At 39.1% G+C, this 21433-nt stretch overlaps 1 protein-coding gene across 1 annotated transcript in view; it reads left to right on the forward strand.

Moving 5' to 3' along the window:
- Nucleotides 1-21433, forward strand: part of col23a1a (collagen type XXIII alpha 1 chain a) — a 225211-nt gene that overhangs the window by 177418 nt on the left and 26360 nt on the right. Inside the window, exons 6-11 of the mRNA XM_049483808.1 lie at nucleotides 10041-10067; nucleotides 11047-11073; nucleotides 13412-13438; nucleotides 16026-16052; nucleotides 17592-17663; nucleotides 21299-21415. Coding sequence (XP_049339765.1) covers nucleotides 10041-10067; nucleotides 11047-11073; nucleotides 13412-13438; nucleotides 16026-16052; nucleotides 17592-17663; nucleotides 21299-21415 — 297 coding nt within the window. The remainder of the gene's footprint in view (nucleotides 1-10040; nucleotides 10068-11046; nucleotides 11074-13411; nucleotides 13439-16025; nucleotides 16053-17591; nucleotides 17664-21298; nucleotides 21416-21433) is intronic.

The following is a 21433-nucleotide window of genomic DNA, read 5'->3' on the forward strand; positions in this document are numbered from 1 at the left end:
GTATGTCAATAATTGTCCCAGTTGGAACCTGACTGCTATAGGAAGTACATTCATTTTTTGAGCCAAATTCGAACAAAATGAAATAATTGGCAATAGGTTGAACACGCAAGATTTATTCATTTTGCCAATTTTTATATTGATATTTAGTTTAGCAGTGCAATTTTAGTTATACATTTACATATACATATACATTTACCTCAGCTGTGCTATTTTAGTCATACATTTACCTCAGCAGTGCTAATTTAACTATACATTTACCTCAGCTGTGCTATTTTAGCTATATATTAACTTCAGCAGTGCTAATTTAGCTATACATTTACCTTAGCTGTGATATTTTAGCTATACATTTACCTCAGCTGTGCTATTTTAGCTATACATTTACCGCTTCTGCGTTATTTTAATTATACATTTACCTCAGCTATGGTATTTTAGTCATACATTTACCTCAGCAGTGCTAATTTAGCTATACATTTACCTTAGCTGTGCTATTTTAGCTATACATTTACCTCAGCAGTGCTATTTTAGCTATACATTTACCTCAGCTGTGCTATTAAGTTGTACATTTACCCCAGTAGTCCTATTTTGGATATACATTTGCCTCAGCAGTGCTACTTTTGCTATACATGTACCTCAGCGGTGCTATTTTGGTTATACATTTAACACAGCAGTGCTATTTTAGATATACATTTGTCTCAACAGTGCTATTTAGCTATACATGTACATCAGCCATGCTATTTTAGTTACACATTTACTTGAGAAGTGCTAATTTAGCCATACATTTACCTCAGCTGTTCTATTTTTGTCAAAGTACTGGTACTGTGTATTGAAATTGCCATAGAAAGGCATCCTAGATAGTAAACAGAAACCCAAGGTGATGCTGAATAAAGGGAACCTGGCTACTGTAGGAAGCAGGATGTTGAAGGAACATAGCTGCTGTAGGAACATAGCTGCTGTAGGAACGTGGCTGCTGTAGGAACGTGGCTGCTGTAGGAACGTGTCTGCTGGAGGAACGTGTCTGCTGTAGGAACGTGGCTGCTGGAGGAACGTGGCTGCTGTAGGTCAGTCAGTATCAGGTCTATCAGCAGTGAATTGCAGTAATGTGTTTGTCAGTGTAAGAACATTTCAGTGTGTTATTCCTGCAGTTATGTCCCAGTGCAGATTATCATCAGTCTGGGCCTGGCACGCTTCTGCTGGTGCTGAAAGTGTGTGTGTGTGTGTTTTGGGGTTTTACACACTACAGCCTTGCCACAGTCTTATGTCTGCATTATTTTCTTCCTGCCGGGAAATACCTACTAATTACACACAGGTGTGTGTGTGTGTGTGTCTGTGCAATAGTATTTGTGCACATTTGTGTCTATCTTTAAGTCATAAAATCAAATGTCATCAATTAAAACACGAAAAAACTATTTCTATGGGATATAACAATCAGTGGGATATAACATTTCTTAAAACAAGTTTTACATTGTATTAGGAATTTGTCACAAAAAAGTAATCTGACACCATACTAGTTCCTGTCCCCTAGACATTTCCTAGATAGCATGGAGAGAATGGATGATGTATGGCAGCATCGACTGAGATATAGCTTCATCCATGAGGAATTGCGTCAAAGGTGGTGTATAGTCAGAAACCGCAGAGTTGGCACATATATTTCTGCCCGATTTCTTTTTATATTTGCCAACCAGAGAATTGGCACATGTGTCTCAGTCCAATTTTTATATTTTACTTAGAATCCAGAAGGTTAGAACAAGCAGGTCGGGCCAATGCCCATTTTATACTTAGGAACCAGAGTGTTGGCACATGTGGTTTGGGCCAATTCTGATATTATACACTGAAGCCAGGATGTTGGCACATGGAGCTTTTCTCAATTTGTCAATGTTATGCTCAGCAATTAGACTTTTGGGACAAAACTTTTAATGTACTCAGAAATTAAGCTGTGAGCACAAGCAACTTGGGCCAATTTCCATATTATACTTAGCAAATAAATTTTTGGCACATGTGGTGCAGACCTATTTCTATATTATACTCAACATTCAGAGTGTTGGCACATGCAGCTTGGAACAAATCCCATATTGTACTCACCAACCAGGCTCATGCCGTTATACTCAGCAGCCGGATTATTGGCACATGAGAACTGGGCAGATGCTCATATGATACTCAGCAACCAGGGCATGGTTGACATGTCAGTATCGTGTAAAAAAAAAATACAAAATAAAATGCATAATGAGGGTATGTGTCTATATTTATACTGTGTACTGTGGCAGCAGCTATTTTTCTCTGGAACAACTGGGCAGATGTGAGTGAACAGCGTACTCTCAAGTCAGCTTGAGCCTGAGACATACGTTAGTAATTTGTAAGATCTTTCCAGGAACAGTCAGCCTTCCAAACAAATACACTTTAATATTTATATTTTTCTCTCTGTACTGTAATCCAGTTCTACACTGCCATAATTCAGCTGAGGTACCGGACAGAAACAGGCGTGTTTAGAAGAGGACAGGAGCTGTCAATCACAGGCCTGACTGTCACGGAGAAGATGATGTCACACGTTTAGAGAGCAGCCTGAAGCATTTTGAAACAATTTGATAACAATTAAGTCATTGCAGTGCAGATGCTGAGAGGGACAGTGTGTGTGTGTGGGAGTGTGTGAGTGTTTGGGTGTTGTCACATAATGCACACAGGTGGTTCTGCGTGAATATGAATGTGTGTATATGTATGTGTGTGTGTGTGTGTGTGTTTGTGTGTGTGTGTGTGTGTGTGTGTGTGTGGTGCAGCTGTGTGCACCTTGCTCTCACACACTCAGGTGGTGGCCACATGCTGCCGGCTCTCATTAGCGAGCTCATTTGAATGAGTGTTATAGTAAACAGAGCGCGGAGCACGCAAACCCGAGAAAACAACCCTCACACTGCCATCATTCCCCACCTGCATCAATCATCCTCCCCAACACGCTTTCACTTTCAGACTGCACACGGAGACGCTGAGACTGATAAACACACTGGAGACAGGAGGAGAGGCATCTTCAGTCACAGTACTGTAGGAGACAGTTTAGAGTGGCAGTTTAACAACATGAGATGAGCTAGTTAGTGTTTTCCTAAACACTGACAGATAGACAGAGAGACAGACAGACTAACAGAAAGGGACATGAACATACAGACAGACAGACAGACATGTTGGTCATGACGTCAGATGAGAAAAAGCACTCGGTTTCTGTGTCTGGGTGCGACACCATTTTGGTGAGGTCACTCAGCAAACACGCACTATAGAAAGCTAGATAGACAGGCAGACAGACTAACCAGCGGATAGACAGATTGGCATTCAGACAGGTTGAAAGACAGACAAATAGACCGAGTGACCGATATTATAGATAGATAGACAGACAGACAGACAGACCAACAGATAGATAGATAGATGCTGTTGATATCAGTTAGCAAGAAAAAGAGAGAGACTCTTATAGGATTAAGACTTCATTCCTCTATTTGTGGGACTTTTTCTGGGATTATGTTTAATGTTATGCTCTAAGCGTAACGTGATATTAGGCTCCAAAAGCTCTCAGTGGAGATGAAGGCGGTGCAGTCTAGCTGGAATGAAGTACTCCACATGAAAACGCAGGACACATTTCTTTTGAAATTGTCTTTTTAAGAGGAAGGGGTCCTCCGCTGCCCACCATACATCAAAAGAGAGAACCTGGCATGAGAAATGTTTGCTTTTGTGAATACCATTTTTGGCCAGCTTTATGAAGTTTATGGGCTTCTTTTTCTCAACTGCTCTAGCTATCAAAGGACATCTTTGTTGAGATGGAAAAAATGAATGTCATGTATCACAAATTATTTTCATGTTTTCTGAGCATAAAGCAGAGCGATAAATGATTTTCCCTTGGGGGAGGGCGAAAGTGGGATTGAAAAAATAAGAATTTCATGGGCATTAGATCCAGATGCTTGGCCCCCTTGTTTCACTCTCACCCTGTGCTCACCGCAGGACCCACACTGTGGTAGGATTGAGGGTCTTGAGTTCCATTTGGTCCAAAACGTGGGACATTACCAGAAAAGGCTGCTAAAGGAGTTCTCTGAACTATGCTGGTCCACTTAAGTATATTCTGGTCCACTTCTTATTTCTAAAGTGAAAGAAATTTACAGTAAGTACATTCGTTTTTGGAGCAAAGCCATAGATGAACTTTTTTTGGATTCACAAAAGAACAGTTTAAGACTAAGAAACAGCTTCATTCCAGAAGCTGTAAGACTCTTAAACTCCTCCTAAACAGCACACTGCACTTTACACTTACACTTTACAATGACAATTACTGTTTACAAACACTGTCACCTTAAACCGCACTGAGACACTTTATCTTGTAAAATTAAAATTGTAATTCACATTATCATTCTGCTATAGCAAAACTTGCACGCTAGACTTCATGTTGCTGCTACCTGCATACTCTCTCTATTTATTTATTTGTGTATTTATCTTTACCTATTTTGTTCTATTCTATTTTTATTGTGTTCTTTTACCACATGTGATGCGAATGACAATAAAGTCTCCTTGAATCCTTGAATCCTTAATATTTAAAAAAAAGTTTAAGAATAAATAATATTTTTAATTTATGCTTTAAATTATTGTTTGAGTAATCTCATAGATCACTCACATAGTCACATTTGGTTCTTTAAATAACCATGAGTTTTAATACAAAAACATTTAAATTACCAAATTGCAGCTTAAAAATAGAAATGTTTCAGAAGACAAACGTTTTGCTCATTCATTATTATATTCTGAAGAATTTCTATATGATTTTAGAGAATTTCTGTGAGTATTTCATTGTGTTCAGTCACACGAGTTTTAAGCCCTATCTGGACGGGATTAGTTTCTCAGGGGAATGTCTGTGAAAAATATTTTACACTTTTACTCAGTGATAAAACTCTTGCATCCAGACTGCAATTGAAAAAAACAGGAGTACCAGTGAGTTTTTTGGCTTCCTCGGTCACATGACACCACGTTCAGTAGCTCCTCCATTTCCACTCGCTGTTGTGTTTACGTGGATCTCTGTGAAAACGTGCACCCAAAGTGTAATTACAGTGTGTGGCAGTGGACAAACAGCTATTTTATTAAACGTGAGGAGACGAAACTCAGAGATGTAGATCTAAAATTAAAATTACCAGAGGGCCATGGAGTTCAGCAAAAAACAGGAAATAATTCAGCCTGTAATTTTCTCAGAGGATGTCTGAGAAAAACATGTACATGGTTGTTCCGGACAGAAATAAAATAAAAGAAGACCCCCCCAAAAAAGAAAAAAATTACCCTAAGACCCCCTGAGAAACTAATCCCGACCAGCTCACCTCATCCCCAACATCCCCAACTTCTCAACTCCTCCCATCCAAAAATATTGGATGCTCCACAGCTCAATACTGGGGGGTTTTATACCCCTCTAGCCAACAACTGGCATTAGACATGGTGCCAATGATGGTCTTTGTTACAAAGAGTCCTGTTCATTGGCAAAATATGGATTATTGTGAGTCACTTGTACCATAAGTGGATTTAAACTACATTTTCTATCTTTAATGTTTTATAAAATGTCACAACCACAGTTCCACCACATTCATAACTATTTAATATGTATATATACGTTTCTGTGAGGGAGCAGAAATCTGCAGAAATATCAAAGTCTTGGATTCTGGAATTCTTTGTATCCATGCCAAGGCTTATTAACAAACTTTTATTTTTAACAGCCTCTTTAAAAAGCTCTTCACTGTCAGCTGGATTACTTCTTTTGGCAAGGAGTTTAATAAAAAGTAGATTGCAAAATGATTCTGCTTTACAAGCAAAAAGCAAAAATCATGTGGTGATCCATTGTGGCAGCAACTTGACTGGTTTTTTTTGTCAAGCCCAACAAATGATTAGATTAAAATAAATAAGAAAAACAAAGGTTTAAAGCAATAAAAGCAAATGTTCTTGATTAGTCCAAACCTCAAAAATGCTCAAAGCAGCATCAGCTCGATTCCATTTACAGCATGCTCAGCTCACTTTTCTAGCGCTGAGCGTTTATTTACAGCAGATTAAAATGATATGCTCTGAGTTCTGCTTCCAGGCCGTGTGTTATAAGCATCTCCTCAGGTTGATTAGAAACAGTGAGATCCAGGCTGACGGCCGAGTCCCTTCAGAGTGCAACTGGAGAGAGCGTCCACGTTTCCCAGTCCTGTGGTTCTGAGGCCACCGCAGAGACCAATTTCAGCAGGAATGCTTGGATAGGTCTGATCTCAGAGCGTCCAGAGCCTTCTCTGGGATGAATTTGCGATTTTCTGACGGAGGAGAAGAAGTTTAATGCTGACAAAGGGCAGCAGACAAAAAAGCTATTATTCCGCTTCCCACTCGGCGCATGGAGTTGAACTGGTAATCTGAGTGCTGGTTTTGTTGATGGTTTGCTCTCTGTGGAATACGTGTGGTAAATGTTCTGTTCTTAAGCTCTTGTGTTATTTTCTTTTCCCGTCATATTTCGCAATTCAGTGTCACACAAGTCAGATTTGAGGGTTTTTCAGGATTTGATTGATTTGATTTTTCAGTCTCAGTGTCTAAATAGATCTTGGACATTGGCTTTACTTGTGGGCTTTGGAAAGGCACAAAGATATTTTTGGCCTGGGTTTTTACAAATAAGAAATAACTAATAAAAAGATGGTTGTATTTACTTTGTTGAGCTGATAGATAGATAAATCTGCATTGTGGATTAATACTAAGGTGATCCAAACTGGTAGTTACCTGGAATGGCTTTCAGTTAACAGCTGTCCTAACCTTGTAAAGAGTTATTTACTTGAATTTCTTGTCTCTTAATGTGTTTGAGAGCATCAGTTGTAAAGTTGTGAAGAGGTAGAGATGGTATACAGTGAATAGCTCTATTTGAGTAATGTTCTAATCCATATTATGGCAAAAACAGCTCAACTAAGTAAAGAATTAAGAAATGAAGGTCAGTGAAAAAGAAAGAATAAAAGAGTAAAAAAAATGAAGGTAGTATCCTCATGTCCAGTCTCAAAGACCATCAAAAACATTTTGACGAAACTGGCTCACATCAGGACCACCCCAGGAAAAGAAGGGCAAGAGTTTTCTCTGTTGCACAAGATAAGTTCATCAGAGTTACCAGCCTACAGCAAGTTAACAGCAACCCAGATAAGAGCCACCATCGATGCTTCACAGAGTATTTTGGTTTGTTTAACACTTTTAGGTTTACTACTGTAGATGATTCCTTATGTGTTCCTTCATAGTCTGGATGACTTTAGTATTTATTTACAATGTAAAAAATTAAATAATAAAAACACTGAATGAGAAGGTGTCCATACATATGACTGGTACTGTATGTGGACACAGAGAAAGATGAAAAGACCGACACTAACTTTTCTTCTATTTCTAAATCCAAGCATTTGTAATGTGTGCAGCATGTGGAATTGCATTGTTGTGTTTAAAAATTCATTCACGTCCCAGGAATAAATGTTGTTCATTTTCTATACTGTCCCAACTTTTTATTTATTTAGGGTTGTACATATAGTTATAGGTTGCACAACTCTTTATTTAACATACACTGCACTATTTGAGTTATGTACTAATGTACACAGATCAGTCATAACATTAAAACCACTGACAGTTGAAGTAAACAACATTGATTGTCTGGATCCAGTGGCTGCTGTCAGGAAGTGGATATGTAGAGTAAGTCAGTATGTGAACAGTCAGATCTTGAAGTTGATGTGTTAGGACTATGAAAACGTTGTTGTGAGGTTTCAAAGGATCATTAGTGCTCATGGATGCTCAGGGATCTACTGCTAAGTTTAGTCTTGGTGCCAGATACCACAGTACACCTTCAGATGTCTTGTGGAGGCCATACCTCACAACACTTCTAGGGGCACTACTAAAAGGTCTACAAAATGTTCTGAAAGAACTGATGGTTTATTCCAGTCTGAGTAAAAACATCTACCACTGACCTGAAGATTCTCCAGAGTTGGACTCTAGTCCTAATTTGCCTCAGTATTAGAGAAAATCATCAGAGGGAAGCACAGCGCAATGGGTCACAGCATTCTGACCACCATAAATCAGTCTACATTTCTGACCTTGAGATTCATTTGTCTCTGTTTGGAGATGATCAGTGTGACCTTCATGTCTGCTCATCATGACTAGCCACCAGGGAGATTAGCCAGCCTAACCACTCCCAGATGGACTCATCACTGCAATTTTTCACCCATACTCCCATACTGCCACATCCAGACCACTGCTGGGTTCACCCACACTCCCACACCACACCTCTGGTTTCTTGTCTCTCTGGGATGTCATTAAGGAACACTGTTCAACCTTGTACTTTGTACCTGCCGCCATTCTGTCACTGAATTGTCTATTCACCTGAAGTTTGCATTGCAGATTATTTGAGTCTTTCTCAGAATATTTGAAAAGTTAAACGTTTGAAAGGTAATTATCATTGGTTGAAGGTATTTTAGCGAAGTCATCCACCACACAGTACAAGATGCGGATATTTAATTCAACAAATTTTATTCATATGTATGATTCACAGTCAGGAAGGATTGCACGTGGTGGGTAGTGTGGAATTAGAAGATAAATATAATGATTGTAGACTCCAAACACTACAGGATCATCTGGAAAGACAATTTTTTTATGATTACACTAAAATCTGGATTTTTTTTTGTGATTGTCAAGAGAAGCAAATTGGCCAAATGTTGGTAAAAATCAAGCTGATACTGTCCTGTAGTGTGGGCCAGACTTAAACCGGTCTGACTAAGATATGATCACATCATTGATTTTATGGTCCAACTATGGTCATTCAATGAGTGTAAGCACATTGTCTTTAGGTGTTTTGAGTCACTTTTTTAAAAAGTACAACATGTGTGATGACAGCTTTATGGCTTCCAAAAAAACAATCATCAAGTCAACAAAGTCACAGAAGGTGAAAGGGCTCAAAGTCACCTAAAGTTGTCTGCTGTTCAGACTTCAGGAAACCCGTACTGATGCTGCCTTTGTTTAAACAAAGCCCTAAGAAACTAGATATGGACTAGGGATTGTGTGCATGTAAACTTGTGCAACTGACACTGCTTTACCTCACATAATAAGAACAGACGGACAGGTCTGAGCATTTGAACCGTGAAATGGGGTTTACGATCCCTCTCCGGCATTCTGCTTTCCTTTTTCTGAGAGTCAGGAAACAGAGACAGTAGCTAAAGGGTTTAGCAATGGTCCAACAAGGGCCCGACTAAGGGTCTAACTAAGGGTCCAGTCGGGAGGTCACATCTCAGGAGAGTGGTGAAGTTGACGAGCGCAGAAAAAACAAAACACAGAGCGTAGATAAATACCAGCTAGGTCAAAAGTCGTTTCCATTAAGCTTCTTCAGACTCGGCACTGTTATACTTGACTGGAGCTTTTTATGTTTTAGTTTTAATGTTTTTGTTGGAGATCACCAAGACCAAGGGGGGTGCTGATGTCTTTGCTTGGGTCACAGATGTGTAGGTGAAGTCCACTTTTTCCACCAATGGGTGATTGTTTCTTTCCATTTGTTTCTTTGATCATCTCGCTCATGTTTTGACTGTGTCAAATCAGTCAGTGGACGTTTGCGTAGATGTTCTTGGTTCTTGGTGGTTTTGCTTTTCTGAAGATTACACAGATTCTTGGCTTTGTTCTCCAGAGAATATACTTGTTGTTGACAATCGGGTCAAACAGTTCTGTTCGCCATGTGAAATGAATCAACATTAAGAACATTTCTCTCTTGTTTTTTTATGTCTAACACATGTTAATGTTCTTCTTGCTGGTAGGTGGCCTTCTCACGGACCCCACAACGCTATCCCGTGCTGTAGTATGAGTGTACGAGTGATGTCATACGATGCTTAGAATGCCATTCTTTTCTTCTTGCCTTACTTCCTGTCTCTTTCCTCTTCTGATTTACCGTTCCCACACCTCCTTCCATAACTGATCTGGAATCACCTCGTTCTTTGTTCTTTACTGCCCTGCTTCACTAGAGAAGCCCTGTGGTTTAATTGCTCGTTTCTCTCTTTCTCTCTCTCTTCATTCTCTCCATACAGGGACCTCTTGGCTTGGACGGTAAACCTGTGAGTACTCACATCCAACCCACACCCCCCACACCTCCCCACCGCTCACCCCACTTCAGCTTTGACTGACAGCTGGAGGACACATGCACATATGTGATGCAGTGAGAGCTTGTAGACATAGCTGTTAAAGTGCCTGTTGAAGAGTATTCAGTTTCAAATGCTCTGCACTGTGAGATCTCAGTGGTTGGTCAGAACTCACTGCTGGGTAAAAATATTGAACACAGGTAGGACTGAGCTAGGATCAACATCATGATTAAGGGTCAAAATATCAACTTTGAGAACATATGCAGTTTTTAATCAGATGATGTTTTAGGTAATATTTAAAACATTGATATTATACATCACAATATTAGAATTTAATACAAGTTATATAATGCACTAGAATGAATTAGTAAGTTATTTCAACATTAGGGTGCCATTTGTGGTCCATTTGTGCATTTACACATACTAGTGCATCTCAAAAAAATGAATATCATTACTTTATAAGTTACTTTATTTCAGTAATTCAGTTCACAATGTGAAATCCATATATTATATAGATGTATTCCACTCAGCGTGATCCATTTTAATTGTTTATCACTTCTTTTATTGTTGATGATTACGGCTTACAGCCAATGAAAACCCAAAAATCAGTGTCTCCGAATTACAATATTATATAAGACAAATTGGTACTTTTGGCAATGTGGGCAGTGTGTCAAGTCTGATTTGGTTTGGTTTATCAGTAGCATCCTGGAGAGGCTGAGTCTTTGAGGAGCAAAAATTTGATCTGGAGGATCTCCAGTTTGTGATAATTGTGTAAGACAATGATTGATTTGTTTAAAATCAATGTTCTTGTAGGAAAATATTTAAAGCATTCAGGGCATCATGATGAATTTCAGTGTGTAACGTGTAGAAATAACCCTTTTAGACTTTTTTTTTTTAAATGTTGACATTGATTTTGTTCTTCTTCTATGTCCACTCTATCCTGCATCAACCGTAGGGTTCTCCTGGGCCTAAAGGAAGTCAGGTAACTTCTACTCGTCCTCGTTCATTGTTTCAGTCTTGGTTGCAGATTTGAGATATGTGTCTTGTCTTGTCGCCTGGGAAAGTTTGACACGTTTCCAGCTTTGGCTGGACCCTGTGTGCAATTAGATAGTGAAGTTTCAGTAGCAGTCTCTAAACCCATCTGGTAACTGTTACCCCATGCTGGTTAAATGGGGAAGTGTGGTTTTATCCCTGTGTGGAGACAGAGGACTTAAAAACAACATGTCTGGCTTTTCCGGCCATTTATCAGAAAAGATACTGTATAGAGACTGAGACCACAAAGTTCTAGTCCCCATCCATCTAGCCACAATGAGATGGAAATAATGGATTACACAGTAAAGAAAGAAACTCATCATTCTTAATTCCCATTCTTCCACATAGGTCATCTTCCTAGGGCCCCTAGATTCTCTCGCTGTCTTTGCCAAGGGAAAGTCATTTGTCCATAACAATGTAAACTACTTAGGCTGAGAGGACTCTCTGAAAACGCATCTCCTCTGTTAGACCTCCAAACATCATCAATCTGTTGTTCTTCTTGCAAAAGAGACGTCAAGATGTTTTGTTTCACGCTCGAGAAAAATCCAGCCGTGAATCTTAACCAGGTGTGATATTGGCTGAGGTTGGATTTGCCTCAAAGCCCAGCTGTTCCACCGCAGGAGGCAGACTGCAAGTCACCCACCTTCTGCTTACCTGGAGCTTCACATGTTCTCAACCTTACTGCAGATCTTCAGTCTGACAGCTATTTAGTACACTGAACTAGAATGAACCAAGAACTCGTATCAAGTTAACTGCCCTGCTCCCTTATGCACCCAAAACAACATTGACTTTTTTGAAGAGTTGATTCCACTAGACCACTGAAGGGGCCTTGTAATATTTGTCACCAATGACACAGGTTCATCCATTCATTACTTTGTATTATTTGGCTTGGAAACCAACACTCAACCAGCAAAGAGTATCACTTTCTGGTGTCCAATTCATTGCCATATAGGAACATCTGCAAACAATGACCACTCTCAAAGCAGTAGGTTTTTAGCCATGCAGATGGTTAGTCACAAAGCAGACTAGTGGAAAGAGAGCCATTATTGCGACCCCAAACTTGGCACTGGCAGCAGATAGTTCAGATTCCACACATCTGCTCAAGAACAATCAGCAATAGTTGATATAACCACATGTTCAAGAGAATACTTGGGCAAACCGATGTCAAGCACTACAACACAAGTCAAATTCAGAAATTCCACTTAACATGTTACTCTTAGCTTCAATACACTTAGCAGAATGAACCAGGGTCTGCTCGAAATGAACACCACACCACCAATTACAGAAAGACCAAAAATTGTTTCTTTCACACTTGACCAAATAAACCAAATTCTCAGAGCAAGAGATTCAGTGTCCAGAAAATAACACTAGTATAGAAGGCTCAGGAGGCCAAAACACTGAAGCAGCTGTCAGGGTCCATGCTCTTTCTGGGTTGCACTGTCATTGTAATGTTGGGTGGCATAGTTGTCTGTTAGCTGATGTATCAAAGCTGATTTTTTGAACCAGAAGTGGCATAAAGTTAGCCAAAAGCAGTGTGTAAGACTGGTGGAGGAGATTATGCCAAGATACACGAAAACTGTGATTAAAAACCCAGGTTATTCCACCAAATATTGATTTCTGAACTCTTAAAACTTTATGAATATGAACTTGTTTTCTTTGCATTATTTGAGGTCTGAAAGATCTGCATCTTTTTTATTTCAGCCATTTCACATTTTTTGCAAATAAATGCTCTAAATGACAATATTTTTATTTGGAATTTGGGAGAAAAGTTTTCCATAGTTTATAGAATAAAACAACAATGTTAATTTTATTCAAGCTTGTACCTATAAATAGCAAAACCAGAGACACTGATTCAGAAAGTGAAGTGCTTTCTTATTTTTCCAGAGCTGTACTGTATTTACAAGGTTTAAGGAATTAATTAAATTAATTGACTAAGCTAAATTGGAGAGCAAAAATTCTGTAAAAAGAAAATCCTGAGCTTGAAAAGTGGCTGAAATTCGTAGGCTTGCCCATTTCTCCTGCACCCAGCACATCAACTGCAAGAACTGACTGTTCACTTCCTGCCTTCTATACCCCTCCGCACTGCCTAAACATTTGGAAAGCTCCTTATAGTTCAGAAACAGGTGGTAGTGATGATACCAACCTTATAACTTATCCTAATGCTCAAATTATGTCACGTCAGGTTGATTCATTTATCTACCTGAATGGAGATCCCATACAGGATCTGCAGTAAATCTTTCATCTTTAACTGACACTATCATATCTTCTCCTCTCTCTCATCTCCTCAGGGACTCTCTGGACCAAAGGGAGATAAGGTAAACACTGATACACATAAGTGACCTCAGCACACCCCGCACACGTACAGAACGCATCCATTAGCCCACATGTCTCCGCAGACCACACCTACAAAGGTAATCGCCCGTCCGAGCGCTCCCACAGTCTTCTCCATTTCACAACATCCAGATGTGTTTGCAGAGCGTCTCACAGCAACCGGCGCGTTTATTCCATGTAGCCGTTCGTGCACACGGACACACGAACGATGTGACTCGCGAGAAAAACACTGGTAAACAGAACCAGCCTCTGAATATTCTTGTTGATTACACCAGCCACTGGCGAGAGACAAATGGAGCCATTGGAGTTTGTCTGATTTTCCCCTAATCAGTTTTGCCCTGTCAGACTCATCGCAACGCAGAGGAGTGCCAATGCTCCCAACGTGGTCTTTAATCTTCCCATTGCTTTGACGTTCCTTAACTGATTACAAACAAGGTTAATTGAGGCTCGGTTTGACATAAATGAACACGCAAACACAGGTAGAGACCAAGCTGACAGTGCAGTAGATAAAAAGTGTTTTACCTAGGGCTGTGCTGATCCAGAACTCAGTATCGGTATCGGTCTTATTCTGGGCAAAATCACTGGATCAGTTAGCTTAAGAAATCTGACATGATCCATTAGCCTACATAATCATAACTATCAGAATTTCTTAAATAGGGCTGGAACAAAATATTGATATCACGATATATCATATTGTTTTCATTCGCAATACAATAGTGATACATAGTGTCAAAAATATATATTTTTATTAAAGCATGGGAAACTTATTTTAGAGTAAAGAAACTTATTTAGGAGTGAAGAAACTTATTTAGGAGTATAGAAATTTATTTAGGAGTATAGAAACTTATTTAGGAGTAAAGAAACTTATTTAGGAGTATAGAAATTTATTTAGGAGTATAGAAACTTATTTAGGAGTAAAGAAACTTATTTAGGAGTAAAGAAATTTATTTAGGAGTATAGAAACTTTTTTAGGAGTATAGAAACTTATTTAGGAGTATAGAAATTTATTTAGGATTATAGAAACTTATTTAGGAGTAAAGAAACTTATTTAGGAGTAAATAAACTTATTTAGGAGTATAGAAACTTATTTAGGATTATAGAAACTTATTTACGAGTAAAGAAACTTATTTAGGAGTATAGAAATTTATTTAGGAGTAAAGAAACTTATTTAGGAGTATAGAAACTTATTTAGGAGTATAGAAACTTATTTAGGATTATAGAAACTTATTTAGGAGAATATTATTCTTTTTAGTGACACAGATGCTGTAAAAGTATTGTAGATAATTGTCTTGCGATATATCGCAAGTATTGTGATATCATCGGTGTTTTAAGCAACGGATCATGATATATCGTATTGTGAGATGCTCTTTGATAACCTTTAAACCCTGGCCTACAAGTCAAGTTCAAACCTACACGCCAGTATAGGCTATGCTTCATATGTATATTTTATTAAATATTTGCTTCACATTTCAAGCATAATGTTATTTAGATAGCTGCTTTAAGCTAATTATATTTAAATAATTAGTAGTGAATTTAACAGAGGTGAAAATATGGTATCTGATTGTTATCAGTACTGGCAAATACACAAGGTTGCATTATAGGTTTCAAATTGTAGATGAATAAATGGTATTATGGTGATGCTCCACTGACTGCAATAGAGGAACAAACACTAATAGGGGAACAGTGTACCTATTATTGCTACTAGGGATGCACCAAATATTCGGCAATCAACATTATTTAGCTGAATATTGAAAGTAAAGGAAAAGACTAAATCACTTATATATAGTTCAACAATACAAAAAAATGTAAAAAATATTTTTTTTTTTATGAACGAAAACCTGAATTTCCAGTTTAGTGCATCTCTATTTGCTACACTTTGCTACCTGCACTATGTAACTCTGTTGAAGCTGAACAACAAAAACAGTGTAACAGGCCTTATTTGGGTAAGACCTGGCAATGTTACACTACTACCTTAATCCAAATGCTTTTTTCACTTTCAGAGATGATTTTGAATCTCAGCTCGGAAATTCACTTTCTAACTACAGAGGGCAGCCAGTAGCAAGAACTACCAATTCTTCATAATGCTTTAAACTTTAAACCAGAATATTTTAAAGAAATAATAATAATAATGTAAAATAGCATTATGGGATAATTGCAATTTCTTGACTCTGAGCTCCCCTCTACAATTAGATGGTGTAATTTACATTTGAGCCATCCCTATAGAACACATACAGTAACACATGCATTTCCGAACAAGCTAAGAGAAATGGAACCATCTAATAAATGTGTAAGAAACATGTGGACTGAGGTGTTTTACAGTATTTTACAGTTACACACTTTTTTTTCTCTCATTCTTCTCGCTTTATCAGAGTTACATAGTGCAGTTAGCAGCATATCAGGCCCAGAATATGAATGATAAAGATGCCATTCTCGCTGTTACAGACAAAAAATGTTAATGTGTACATTATATATACTGCTGCTTTAGGTTAGATTAATGCCATTGATCAGTTTTTCCAGTGCTGCTGAGATATTTGGAAATATTCTGTTTTCTTGTTTCTTTTATCTTTAAAGGGTGATCCAGGGGAAGCTGGGCCAAGGGTAAGTCTTCACAGATATACATTACACTGAATATTAGCTACTATTTAGTGGATACTATTAAACTAATATGTACATTTTGTCTCTAAAGGTGAACAAATGAAGTACAGGCAAAAAACAGAACTTAAAGGGATTAAAGGGTTAAGCTGTTGGTTCATATTGCATCCATACAGTAAATAAAAGTTTATTAGTCAGGAAATACCAAATAGCAACAAAAGGAGCACCACCTCAGTGCCAGTTTGGTGTTTAAGAGATTAAGAGACTGGGGTATTATTAATATTATTATTCTGGGGCAGTTTACAACTCTGCACACTCACGTTGGCATGCTTGTGAATTATTCCATTTATGGCATTTAGCTGACGCTCTCATCCAGAGCAATTACAAGGTTATTGATATTATAGATTTGAGCCAATGTTGTGTAAGGGACTCTTATTGGTGTAGCACCGCATAGTTACCTAGACCTGGAATTGAACCCCAGTCTCCCACACGATGTGGTAGCTCACTGGCAGGAAGTGGTGTAATTCACTACTGTGCCACACATATCAGATCAGTAGCAGCCTATAAACACTGAAATAAGTGTAAAAAACACTCAAATACCACCTTTATATTGCTGCAGGGTGGCAGTGAAGAGTAATGATCCATTACAAATCTGGGATCAAGGCAAAGTGAGAGAGGAATTTTGACAGCACTTCAGTACATTTATTACTGACTGTTTAGCTTTTATCTTCTCTCTCTCTCTCTCTCTCTCTCTCTCTCTCTCTCTCTCTCTCTCTCTGAAAGTCTCTGTACCTTTCTCTACCCCTCATTATTCTCTCTCCCTCTTACTCTCTCTGTACCTTTCTCTAACTTTCTTTACTTTCTCTCCCTCTCTGTTCCATTCTCTACCTCTCTTTACTCTCTCTCTTTGTCTCTCTCTCTGTCTCTGAACCTTTTCTATCTCTCTTTATTCTCTCTCATTCCTTCTCTCTCTATTTCCCTTTCAGTCTCTGTACCTATCTCTACCTCTCTTTACTCTATCCCAGAGAGAGAGAGAGATAGATAGATAGATAGATAGATAGATAGATAGATAGATAGATAGATAGATAGATAGATAGATAGATAGATCATGGCATTTGAGATCCCATGATGAATTTCAGCCGTTTCCCACTATCAAATTAAAAAATTAAAAACAGGAAGGCAGTGGAAATGCTGATTGGTTGAAATGATCTGTAATAAATTATGTCCATCCCCCACTTTAGGCCACTCATGCAGGTCTCCACAGTAACCAGATTCTCATCAAGGTTTGTCCCTTTGTCCCCTCCGTACCCTCTGGCCTTATGGAATCTGTCCATGAAGACCAATTTCCCCTCCTCCTCTTCTTTCCTGCTGACCACAGATGACCTTCCTGAATCTTCCTGTTATCTCTGTGATCACCTGACGCCTCTTTCTCTCCAAAGCTCTGCATTGCCGTCTTCAGTTGTAGACTGTGTAGATTCTGCTCTGATTGAGTTTCCTTCTTTCTTCCTGTCATCTTACCTCTTCGTCCTGCTTACGGTCACTCAGATGGTCTATCCTCGCTATGACCACGGCTTCATCTCTGCTGACCAGCCCACCTTCCAGAGACGTATGCTGAAGGTAGCATGAGTGCAGGCATGTGGCTTTACTTCACTGAACTGGGCTTTCCTTTACACTAACTCAATCTCTGTGTGTGTGTGTGCCTTGATTATGAATGCGTATGTACACTGATGTGCCAAAAGTCATGGAACAGCAGTATGGAAATTGATTGTTACGTTTATGGGGAGTAATGATACCACTCACAGTGGACGGTGTGCAGTGGGTGATAATGACTGTGACTGGTGGTCAAGCATCTTTGGCAGAAATCATCACATCCGCATTCAATTCAGGAGACCCTGTCCATGTATCTGTGACTTTTTTCTGGCAAAAGTCATGGGATATGATACTAGGCTAACGTCCCATGACTTGTGGCAAGTCAGTATGTTGTATGTACAGTATGTGCTTATTTATTATTATTTGCTGTATGTGTGTCATACCATTGACAGTAATTACCATGAACAGTAATTGTTTTCCTGACCTTATAAAATAGTAGAAAACCCATAGACCTTAAGCTCACTGTAAAAACAGTCAAGCCATTGTAGAATTAGATGGTTTTGAAATGCATGGAAGGGTATAATTGTACTGATTCAGGTCTCATTTTGCCCTGAGAACAGTTTTAATCTTTCATGGCATGAATTCCACAAGTTATTATAAACATTTAGAAAGATTTTTCAGGAAAACCTTCATGCTATGATTTACATCCATGACAAAAGTAGCCTGTTCAATAGTGACCATGAAGTAGGCTAACTAGCTAACTAAGCTAAGTAAAGCTAAGCTAAGTAAACAAAACTAATAAAAAAAGACTTTATTTTAGTATCAAACAAGCGCTGGATGTTAACCTACTCAGGTTTCTCTCCTGAAAACTGTTTATTAGGGTGAATAAAGCACTTCTGTTTATTTACAGTAAGCTGAGAATCCCAAGCAGTAGCATTAGCGACTAACTGACAGCACATCAATAAGGAACCCTGTGTGTTCTGATAAGCCAAGGTGATATTAACTAGCGGGTCGTCCCACGTAGCTTGTTTTAGAGCTAGCGCGGTTAGCGGCTAATGCTAATGCTACTCCAGCAGTGCTAGCCAGGGTTGGGAGCAGGCTACAGGCTGATGATACTCTCCACTGAATGGGGCTAATTTAGCGGCTAATGCTAATGCTACTCTAGCCCCGGTGCTAAAACACCTGTATAATGCTGTACTTCAGCAGAGAGACTTTACTGCTCTTTACAACCTGACTGATAAACTTCATACAAAAAGCACGCAGGATTGAAAGGCACAATGTCAAATTTTAAATGTGCCTAAATAGTGCGAAAAATACGGCAACTGTCTGATTATATACATGCATGTGTCAGTAAATGTAAGATAAAAAAAAATTATTACAACCCTAATTCTATATCATCTTATTGGTAAAATAAGGATTCTGTTTATTTCTAAGTTTAGAGAGCACATCAACATTATTGTCCATGGTAATTAATTAATAACATTTGTCCAGCAGATGGGGATGACTGGAGTAAATGCTTGTACACAACAAATGTGATTTATAAGGACATTAATCAGTTAATTCAGACACATGGGGAACTGACAGTGATTTGCAAAAAAAGTAATTTTTTTGCACAATTAAATTCTAACAAACTTGGCACTGGTGTTGCTATAGCGATAGTTAAGATGGCAGCTCTGCTGTATGTCAACTACTCCAACATTTTAATGGACTTCAGAAAAACAGTTTGTCTTAATCACTTTGGCGCTTCAAAAAACATCCCAGATGTGAGAAGATGCTCATAAAATTTAGGAATGAGGCGACGAGACTCTCTGTTCTCAGCTGTGTCCAGATACACTCCTCATCAAAGAAACAGTTGCAAAGAAAAGTGATAAGAGGATACCAGAAACCGTAAATGATAATAATTTATAATTTTTATTGAGCTACACATACAGAAGAAGTATGTAATGCATGTGTAATACAACATGCCAGACATTTCAGCATAGAGATGTAGATGTTCTTAAAGATGTCCTGTGATAATCCTCCCTCTCAAGACAACAGCATTATGTGGATAAGCATTTTCTTGTTGGAGTAGTGAAACAGAGTGTGCGTTCAGAATTGGTAGGGCCACTGGTTGCAGGACCTCCTTACTAAAAAGTTGGGGTGTCAAATGTGTTTTTTTGGCCGATTGTCCCACCCATTTAGCTGTTATTCAGTTGTTAGCCAGCTGTATATCCCCAGTCACCCATCATGCCACAACACAAGGAGGGTGAAGAATAGCACATGCCTCCTACGACACATGTGAAGTCAGCCACCGCCTTTTTTCAAACTGCTTCTGATGCAGCATTGCTGAGTAGCATCACAGTGCACTCGGAGGAAAGCGCGACTTGGTTCTGATACATCAGCTCACAGTTGCACTGTGCTGATCGACATCACCCTTTGGAGTGATGTGGGGAGACAACACCATCTACCCACCCAGAAAGAGCAAGAGCAATTGCTTATAGCAAGCTGCATGACTGGGATTCGAAGCAGCAATCTCCTGATCATAGTAGCAGCGCTTAGCTTGATGTTGAACAAGATGCCTCCACTCAAGATGCCTCCACCACTTCTTTTTGAACTGTTGCTGATGCAGCATTGTTGAGTAGCATCACAGCACACTCCAAGGAAAGCACAGTGACTCAGATTCTATACGTCGGTTCACAGACGCCTCGTGCTGATTGACATCACCCTTTGGACTGATTTGGGGAGAGACCGCCATCTACCCACCCAGAGAGAGTAAGGCCAATTATGCTCTCTCAGGGCTCCGGCAGCTAATGACAAGCTACATGACCGGGATTCGAACCAGAGATCTCCTCTCCTGATCATAGTGGCAGCACTTTAAACCGCTGGACCACTTGGTGCCCTAAGTCTTTTGATTATTTTTGTGTTTTGTTTGCAGCTATTTTTTGGATGATGAGTGTAGTTTTTTGGTGTTGCCTGATCTGTAGCTCATATATGGTCTTGCTAATTGAGATTTCTTAACAATAACCATGTACTGTATCAACCCTTTCTGCTTTTTGAGAGTTTTTCTATTTTAGTTTATTCTTTGGCAGGCCTCAATTATTGGCAGAGAATTAGTATGTAAATTTAAATGACCTACAGATCCAGTAATTGCTAAAGCTTTCTGTACACAGCATTTTCAGAATTTGTATTACTTTTATTTACATCATGCCATGTTTGATGTGTAAAGTCTTTAAATCATTAAGACCATGAAGACCATGATGAATAATCAGTAAGCAGTAAACACCAGCAACATGTTCAGCTTGTTTTCCAAAGTAAAAGCTTACAATATAATTTTCATTGTGATCCAAGCTTTACCAGTTGGGCAGCAGTATTGTATGATTCAGATTAAACTCAGATTAAACTTAAATAACAGGTTCAAGAACAGTCAGCTTCTACTGTAACTTCATTTACCTAAAGATCCTGTCCAACAAACTGACCCACCGCTGTTGTAAATCCTATGAAGTGCTTGTGAAATCAGGTTGGAAACGATGTTTCAGCCGGGAGGTAAATTATAGCCCATCACAAATAGAGAAATATGCACATACCTGACATGACTGCTGCGAGGCTTCTGTTTCAGTGAGGCTTTTCACCTCTGCTTCATGACTTGCCTGTTAACCACATGTTCATTCTTTCATTTCCATCAGGGTGACCAAGGACAGGCTGGTCCACCCGGCCCACCTGGACCGCCGGGCGCACCAGGAGCAAGAGGCCCTCCTGGGAATACTGGGAAGGATGGACCCCGTGGCCCCCCTGGAGAGCAAGTAAGAGTTATAAAAATA

The sequence above is a fragment of the Astyanax mexicanus genome, chromosome 10 (assembly GCF_023375975.1).
Source record: "Astyanax mexicanus isolate ESR-SI-001 chromosome 10, AstMex3_surface, whole genome shotgun sequence".
Taxonomy (NCBI): Eukaryota; Metazoa; Chordata; class Actinopteri; order Characiformes; family Acestrorhamphidae; genus Astyanax; species Astyanax mexicanus.